The 9,712-nt window shown below is 42.3% G+C and overlaps 1 protein-coding gene across 1 annotated transcript; it reads right to left on the reverse strand.

Annotated features, from left to right (window-relative positions):
• Positions 1-1,605: 1,605 nt before the first annotated feature.
• On the reverse strand, positions 1,606-9,460 carry LOC108774989 (Shaker cognate w). Its single transcript, XM_018541250.1, has 5 exons — positions 9,396-9,460; positions 5,989-6,367; positions 4,805-4,999; positions 3,357-4,404; positions 1,606-2,243 (listed from the first exon to the last, which is right to left on the reverse strand). Exons 2-5 carry the CDS (start codon positions 6,313-6,315, stop codon positions 2,179-2,181), a joined length of 1,635 nt encoding a protein of 544 aa, XP_018396752.1. The 5' UTR covers positions 6,316-6,367; positions 9,396-9,460; the 3' UTR covers positions 1,606-2,178.
• Between the last annotated feature and the right edge of the window lie 252 nt (positions 9,461-9,712).

Raw genomic sequence — 9,712 nt, forward strand, 5'->3', positions numbered from 1 at the left:
GTATAACGCGGAAAGAGACGCTCTTCCTTCACTGCTATTAGAGGAGCTGCACTATTAACTCCGCGCGAGGGACAAGAACAGGGAGCTGTTCTTTTTCATTGATATTACAAACGATATCTCGAATACTGGGGAGGGAGGAGCTCATGGATTGGTCCCGGCGATATTCACGGTGCGTAAAAGTGACATATAGGTCCGCACCCTCACCGCATTCACGACCAAAAGTGGCCGTCCGATTCGTATCGAGATTCTCATATGTCAATGACGTCGTGTCCATTTTTGTTTTCGCGTACATTTTCACCACTTATTCAGCGCCGCATTTACCGAACGTGGCTGCGTAATTTCAAATTTTGTTCGATATAAAGTCCCACGTACAATGTCGAAAATTAATCGACACTGATGCGGAAATTAGGCAGCCATTTATCGCTAAATATGCGATGAGAACGCGGATCATATATAGGATCGGGCAAAACACAGCCGATGCTAAACGTGCAGTGAACAACAGTCGTACGTTGACGGGTGTGAAAATCTACGACGGTGTGGTGTACGAAAAGATATACGGTGCATCTATCGGTATCTCTTTTGCTATATAAAACGAGCTGCAATGCAGGGATGCAATTTCCACTGTCGCTTATTCGATTTACCGTTTACACGAGTTTCCACGAGAATGGCGCTAACGATAGAAATAATGTAGGCGCGCGATATAGACGATCGCTGGAAGATAGAACGAGGTTCTTCCACGATGAGTAATCGATTTTTTTTTTCTTTTAATCGAGGTAATGTGTATAGACCGAGTGATGATATCGACAATGGAAACGTATATAGCTTCAAAGGTAATAAAGTTTACGTCCCCGTTTCTACTGTGCGCAGCATATCCTTTTGCCACAATGTATCTTAGATCACCAACTATCTTAAATTTAAAAGCAATGGGTGATGCGATGTTTACGTGAGTCACAAACACGGTGGTCTGGTGGACGGTATAAGACATTCGGCTGCACTCTTGTGGGATATTTTCGTTTTACATTTGCGTATTAATCGCTATACTCGGAACGAGATGAAACTAAAGATAAAATTTGAGAAAGGAAGAAGAGAGAAAAAGCAAATAGGAATAAATATTGAAGACATTTCTTGCGTCTCTATATCAAAATCCGCCTAACTGGTATTCGTAATAATATTTAGCTGAAATTACTTATATAATTAATTATATAAATAACGCGAATATTGTTCAGCTAAGAAACACTCGAAAAGAGATTTTACGGTCATTTTTGTAGTAAATATTTCAGAGAAAAGCAGATGTGAAACAATAAATTATAAAAGTACAAAATTTCTCTACAGCAGAAATTATAAATTATAGCATTCACTAGATATCAAGCACAAAAGGAAAAATCAATCTATATAGAATTCCTTGAGAAGATTCTTCGATTATGAACGATATAGAGTGTCAATACATCGATTCATTTATTTGCTATTAATAAAATGTATTATCTCTTTTATGAATATTAAAAAATACAAATTATGAAGCGAAGGAAGGAGGAAAGTTCTCTATTTGCTACACAAGTTCTCCTTGACTTTCTACACAATTTGCTTATTTAGATCAATAGATGGCTCGTGGTATAACCGCCGAGAGATTCCTCTCGTATTCATCTCTTCGTCCCGACGGTATATATTGTATATATATAATAATATTTGGAATGTAGAATTAAGATTAAAACGGGTAAACACACAACTGCCGGGCGCGGTGTCCGCGGATGGGTGAAATCCCTTCTCTCGGGGACACGGAGCCTCGGAAGTGTTTCTCTATTGTTTCTATTAATTCTACATTCCAGATAAATAATAGATATACCCTTTGCGATCGTATATCTGATGACAGCCGCCGCAAGAATTTTTTTTTACCGTTTCGCTTGTCGGGTCTCAGCCGCCACGCTTCGCCGGCAGTGTTTATTTTTGCCTAGCCGTTGAAAATGGGCAACGGAAGCCGTGTGATGCTTCGATGCAGCGAGGTATCGTTTTTATACATTTTTCTTTTTTTTTTCCCTTGCCAAAGCATGCCTAATGGAATTTACGGGATTTTACAGAACAATCTTTGATTATAGGTGTATACACGCCGCGTCGTTCGCTCCAAAATAATTCCGACCAGTTGTGAGAGATACCCATGCCTGAGCACACTACGACCGCAAATGGTTAATCCAAACCTCCGGCTCTCTTGGTCCCGTTGGTTCGTAGGTTACAATTCCTCCGGTCTTCCTCTGCAACCCACCATACGAGAAAAAAAAAGAAAAAGAGACACTAGAGATTGGCCGGTTCGATCGACGTTTGAAAATCACGAGATCGGGACCTCGGCTAGTCCTCCGTCGAGTTTTGCCGGCTTTATCGATCTTCCGACGTACTTCGCGACTCAAAACGACCCCGTATCATTTATGCCAATAATTCTTTATCATTACCGTTTTTAAAAATATTGAGATTTCTTTCTTACGTATTAATGGCATTTATCGTAAGCATTACCATTGCGCGTTTGCAAGAATTCGTCATCATTCTGAATACTGCTTGCGATTTTTATAAAATGGAAATTAAGTAGAGCACATTAGAGAAGTAAACTGATATTAGTACCTGAATCTCGCACTTTGCTTTATGATATACTTGCTCGTATATGTATTTGTTAATTATGCTAAATGTATATGTATGCAAGTATAACTCTACGCGCGTTCTACTGCAATAGTTTATTTTATGTGTGTCACGGCATAAGTATTTATTAAACACGCGAAATTTAAACTCGTCACTATATACAAGAGATTATCTAGATATAAGTGAAAAACGAACTATTTGCAATCAGAATTTCATAAATTACGATTTACTATGATATTCTATGATGAACTATAATTTTATCATTTAACTCGAATTGTTCCAATCCGTATACGAATAACTATTGATACAAATTTAAAAACAATCGGTATAGGATTCATTTTGCCTTTAGCAATTTTCAGATAAGTTATCTAAAAGTTCAAGTAAAATTCATCGCGTGATATGGTCTTTCGTGAATAAGGGTAAGGTATAAAACTCGGCACAAAAACGAATACGATAATCTATATAAATGTGCGTGTTCCGAATTCAGTTATTTGTCGAATTAATTTTCCACAGTTTAACTTGTTATACGATTGTTCAGACTCTCGTAAGTGGCTCAAAAACATAAAAGAGAATTCTCAAGCTGCAGTTTTAAATTATGTGCCAATTCTAACGTGTATATTTTAATCCTTTCGTATCATGTACCTCCCCATTGCGTATCACTTAGACTAATGAGTTAAGTAAAAGTCGAGCTCACGAATCGTGCAAAACACCTGAATGACTGAACGCCTTCGAGTTACCTGTTTTCGTGGCGAACGGATCCTTCGGATGATTCGTCTTAATGGCGTTCATTCTCCGGTTCTGCGGTCCTTGGCCGCCGCCAGTGCATCCGACGCCGGGCGTTTGGCCCATGCCGAGGCCGTGGGGCCCAGTGGTAACCGTGCCCCCGCTGGACTGCAAGTGTGACATTTGCTGGCCACAGCCTGGGGGTCCGACGGTCCCAGGCCCGCCGGCCACGCCGGGCGGCGCGCCTGGTGCCCTCACACGTGGCTGTTCGACTGGCAATACACGGCGTCTCTTCTTCGGTAGTTTGGCTCGCGCCTGCGTGTGACTGTAATACATCGCAAAGTTGCTAACGATCACGGGCACCGGCAGGGCGATCGTGAGGACACCGGCTAATGCGCATAACGCGCCGACGAACATCCCGATATACGTTTTCGGCACCATGTCCCCATAACCGACGGTCGTCATCGTCACCAGGGCCCACCACAAACCAAGGGGTATACTCTTGAAGTCGTTCTTCGGATTGTATTGGGTGCGCTCCGCGTAATACACAAGGCTGGCGAAGATGACAATGCCGAGGACGAGGAAGAACACCAGCAACGTGAGCTCCTTCGCCGAGGCGCGAAAGGTCTGTATCAGGATCTTCAGACCCGAGGAGTGGCGTGTGAGCTTGAACAGCCTCATTATACGTATGATGCTCAAGAACTCGAGGATATCGGCGTTCTCCAGGTGGGCCGCAAACCGCTGCAGCGCCAGGTCGACGTAAAAACTCAAGGTCGCGACCATGTCGATTAGGTTCACCGAGCTTTTGATGAAGTCGCAGCGATTCGGGCTCGCGGTGATACGTGTCAAGAACTCAAGGGTGAACCAGGCGTTACAGACGCATTCGATGTAAAAGAAGACATCATGGGCATTGGTGCGAGTCTTGTCTACCACCCAGGATGTCACGTTGTCAATCTTTACCGAACGATTCACGATCACCGGCACTCGCATGTCCGGATGGGTTTTTAAGCAAAACGAAAGTATCGAAACGCAGATGAAGAAAACGGAGACTATACTGATTACCTGAAAGATCCAGACATACGATCAACTTGTAAATGTTATGTATAGCAGAAAACTTTTAATAATACAAAAATTAAACGAGTTATTAATAAAAATTAACAGTACATCCATAGAAAGAAAGACAACTATATTGGTAATATACGAGTTTTGTATGTAGAATTAATGTACATAGATGAATAAATTATTTTATAATCATTGCTAAAACTAAAAGGAGCTGAATGGGTACGAAAATTTATTAGTAAAAGCTATAAAAATGCTTTTTTTGCTCTAAATATAGAAAATAAAAGTAATTGAAAAATATATTTTTATAGCTTGAAAAAAATTTAAAATTTTACATAAATTTCTATTTTAATTAGTATTATAATTATATGCCTAATGGTAATATGTCAAACTGAAATCGTACCTTAGCTGCGACGGAGGAATAAGGTTCATCGAAAAGTGACCACATCTGAGGTTTGAGCTTCTGCCACCACGTGAGACTTCCCTCGTAGTACGCTTCCTCAAAACCGAATTTCCTGGCCAGTTCTTCTTCGGTGGGTTTCTCGGTGTCGAGGTCCAACCTGTCGAGGACCGTCAGCGTTTCCTGCGTATCCCGATGCTGCAAGGGCGTCGGGACGAAGAGGGTGGGAAGAGAGACAGATGCAACAACGATAGTTATTCGTACCTGCGAAACTCTTTCTCGAGTGTGCTTTCTTTCGTGCTTTGCCTTGGGACAGATAAAGCGCGCGTGAAAAGCATACGCGAGCCGTTGTGTGCCTCCTCACGTGAGTGACAATGATATCTGCTCGGCTTTGATCAGCCTTACTGGCGGATTTGTCCGATGTTGCACGTACGCTTACTCGAGTCTATTCCACATCGCTCTATCCAAACTAGTTTTCAGATTCTATTTGCTAACAGTATCCTCTTAGACCATGTATACTATTGGATCACGTATTTCCTCATTTTTCATCAAACTCTCTAAGATGATAACAGAGAAAGTGTATAGAAAAAGATTCTCTCATTGTGATATACTTATCGGCTTTTTCATTATTCATATTTCATTTTTATCTTAGAGATATTATCAAATAAATGATCCTATAGTATAGAGCTTATGGCCCTCCTACTGGAATAAATTTAAGTAAAATATATCGTGTAAACTCACACTTTTTACTAGATTCTAAAAATAATATTAAAAGTAATTTTTTTAAAAAAGAAACAGTAACACAAAGTAACTGAAGACATTTTGATGAAAAAGATGTTAATATCATGCATAAAAATCTGACACATTTGTGAGCGTGGTAATAAAAGACGTACAGTACGTTTCAGACAATATGATAAATCACTGACAAACTTCTCAATTTGATAAATTATTCCGAGTCGCAAAGAAATGATATTATATCTGTAAGCCTATTCGTCATTTTGATCTATTAAATATGTTGGAAAAGTTTACCGGCTCGGCCTTGTATTCTGTATACTTTAATCTCTATATCTATATACCGTACTGTACATCACGTTATAAATTTACGCATCCGTTTCGCTGATTTTGCGTGCAGCCACGCTTAGGCGTGATTAGGCACGTGCACGAATCAGACATTATTCACGATATACCTGCGTGTAGGTCATCCAACAGCAAGGCTCGACCTGATTCGAGTCAAGACCCCAGAAATCGAGCTCTTCCTCGAAAAGCGGGCCGCACACATCCGTGGGGTAGTGCAGCTTCCCGGTGCGATAGTAGTTGAGTACCTGGGCGAAGACACCCGGGTGTCTGTCAAAGAAGTACTCATTGAGGATCGGGTCATAGTTGGCGAGGGCCTCGGTCAGTCTCGAGAGCCTCGTCGCCGGGATCTTCTTCAGGGTCGCCTTGTACGTCTCGTGCCGGATTCCGCCCACGTTCAGAACCACGCGGTTCTCCGCGTCCATGTTAATCAAGTTCATTTTGATCACGGCTCTGCTACCGCCGGCCCCGACTTAAAGAAACCCATGCGATCTGCAAACAATTAGCGCTTCCGTCGCGTCATCTAAAATTAGAATGGAAAACCGTCGTTTCCCCATCGCGTAGACATCTTATATTGATTTTATCCAATTAACCTTCCTAAAGCTTAATCAAGGTTGATACAATTTACACTCTTGTTAACTGAAAATTAACTTATTTAAACAGAAATCAGCTTTGAATCGATCGATCTTAATTTAAATCCTGTTTGGATCACGTAACATAATTTGTGAAATAAAAACGCGAACGTTCAAGAGAGTTTTATTCATTAAACGAGGGACTATCCGTTCTACTTTACTGAAATGCAAATAATTCATTAACATTTTGCACGAATTTGTATTATACTCGACCGTGCAGCTCAGTTCAAATTGAAATGTAAAACGTACAATTTATGATCTTATTCCGTCATGTAAAATATCACATCCGTTCACGTGTGCGAATAGTGCATAAAAGGATCGAGCAAAGCATTCTACGCGTAATGATTTTATCGTAATATATCATCCCGGTTTTACTGACCGGTTGCTTTGACATCCATATAATCTCATTTGGATTACACGGCGTAGCCGACGGAAAGTGTCATAATGGTGTCATTGCTGCTTCAAATCCTGCATTTCAAAGACTGACGCAAAACGGAATGCGAAAGCTACTCTATTTAACATTACTGTCATGATAATTATGACATTTAACATTACTGTCATGATAATTATGACATTTAACATTTCATTAAAAGTCCCTCATACATCGATATCGTATGGTTTAGGAATATAGCTTTACAAATGCTAGCGTTAGGATTGCTCCGGCTCTTTAAGTCTCGTATCTCTGGGAGGGCTGTATTCATTCAACTTTTTCATTTTGCCTTCACGATGTAGCGCTGTGAGAAAAATAATTCCTGCCAGGGACATGGCACGTTAAAGCTACCGTTGTGGAACATAAAAAAGAATTACGCAGTTACGATTAAAATATACGAGATTAAAATATCACAAAGTTATAAAAAGAATTTAAAAGATTTTAAGTTACAAATCGTTAAGACGTTTATTAAGAATTGTAATTATCACGTATTGTAATTATCTCCCTCATGTGAATATATGTTTGCGTTTATCAGATTTCCGACCAATTACTTTTTGTTAAGTTTACATGTCATTTAAACGTAAAAACGGTTTTTTGAAACATTTTTAAGTAACCTTCTCTTGTGACATCAATACATCTGCATACCAATTATGCGCGCCTCTGCATCGATAAACTCGCCGAACGTGTGATATAAAAGGATAATGTTTCAGTTTAACACAACAGAACTGTTTTCATTTCTAAATCCAATCTGAGAGGACAAACAAACATTATTTTTACACCATTCTTTAACGCATAATTAAAAGAAAACAATGCGTCGGTTAATATAATTGTCAATTAAGGATAAATTAAAATCTTTAGATTTTATAATAACAAAAACAGCCACAAGTTATATTTTAAGTTAAAAGATGAAGCTGTTAAAAATAAATTAAACTAAAAGAAGGGATATTATTTACAGAGGAAGAAGTTCTTAAAATTATATATTAGAATCCCTGTCTCGATTTAAGCAGCGTATTCTTTTTCATGTAACTTACATCTAGATTCCGCGGCGACTCGAAATAGCCAAGTTTGAAAAACGTCCACGAGGTGATCCGTATTCTAAACGTTTGCCCATGTAATCTTTTATACCGCGTAAAAAAAGCAGAAACCGTATAAAGAAGGCACCGCGTGAAATCAAAGGGACAGGTGTATCGGTTTTTCAATCCCGCTGTCGCTTTGTATGCCGACTGTGCAAAGTTGTAACAGTTGTAAAGGCTAACAATGTGGCTCGCGCGAGACTGTCCCTGACGAGAGAGAGAGAGAGAGAGTCGAGCTGTCCGATTATCAAATCACGCGCTCGAGATGCATCACGTCGAGCGAATCATCTGCCAGATACACGTCGGCATGCTGCTATCAAGCGATGTCGCGAGGTCGACGTGCCTGAGTCCTCGAATTAACGCGCATGGACGCGATTCTAAATCAACCCTGATCGCCAACCACCGGCGGCAACGGCAGCGGTGACGGTGGCGGTGGCGGTGGCGGCGGGAAACGTCTAGCAACGACGAAATCCGATCGAATCTTCGAGGTCGGGGCGCATTCCCGTGACGTCATCCGGACGTATTTTCGCACGTGCACGAGCGAGAGCGGCATTTCGGATGATCGACCGTGAGGCGAACTCGAGGGCACGTTTTCCCCTCTTACGCAGGCGAGCCTAACGAGGCGTTTGTCCATGGACGAGCTACAAATTAGCGTCAGGAACGATCACGGTGACGGTATAGCGGTGGCGGCGTCAGGCGGCGTCGGCCAGCCCCTTGTCGCGCGAGAATCGATAGTCTGCGTGCACGAAAGACCGATATTGCGCCCTGTACGTTGGTCGACATTACCACCCGCGGCTCCGTTTTCGGCGAAACACCCCAACGCGCGCGGGGGCTGAGATACGCGAGATCGCGGGATCTCGCGAGTACACACCGCTCGCCGGACGGAAGTATTGCTTGTATAACTTCGGTGAAATTGTCAAAACTCGCGATCGTGCCGGTTGGCGATGCTGCGCGGCGATCGAAAGAGAAACGAGCGATCCGAGAAATCAATGAGAAGACGGATTGAACGAATGTTAGAGATACTGGAGTAGGTCAGGCGAATCGACTGGTTCAATGAGCGGCCAATAGTGACGTGCGAACACGATGATCGCGTCGAATATATATAGGAGGAATGATTTGCAATCCGTAAACAGGACGAAACGCATTATCGGTTGAACAAGATAATTCACAAGGACTCAGTCCCTAAGGGCCTAAATGCATTCCGAACACTCATGGGGTTGGCGCGCGTGTGTTCGTGTTTCCTTCCCCTTTCAAAGCGTATCCCAAAGGGATACCCTCGTGATTGACACGTTTCCACTCGGACACGCAAGCGTTTCGTTCCCTCGACCCGCCAACGTCGAGATCCTCCTGAAACGTCTTCTCTTTGGAATTGGCGAAATACCCACCCTCGGTCGCGCTCTCTTCATGTCTCGGAGATCTTCCGCGACATCTCGACAGCACCGCTCCGATTCCTCGTATTCTCCATGTCGCTGAGTTGCGACGATGGTGATGGTGCTCCGCGAAGGTATACCGTAGTTGACAGGCGGTCTCGCACAATAGGCACTATGTTGTCCTGCGTGCTACGTCCTACGTTCGCACGAGCACGAGTCCTCTCGTTCGACTCCTCTCGTACTCTCTCCCACCCTCTCTCTCTCTCTCTCTCTTTCTGTCTCCAGCGAAAGGTCAGGTCAGGCAGGGAATGCGCCGTGAAGGCAGAGGGCGT

This window comes from Cyphomyrmex costatus, unplaced genomic scaffold, assembly GCF_001594065.2.
Source record: "Cyphomyrmex costatus isolate MS0001 unplaced genomic scaffold, Ccosl1.0 scaffold28, whole genome shotgun sequence".
Taxonomy (NCBI): Eukaryota; Metazoa; Arthropoda; class Insecta; order Hymenoptera; family Formicidae; genus Cyphomyrmex; species Cyphomyrmex costatus.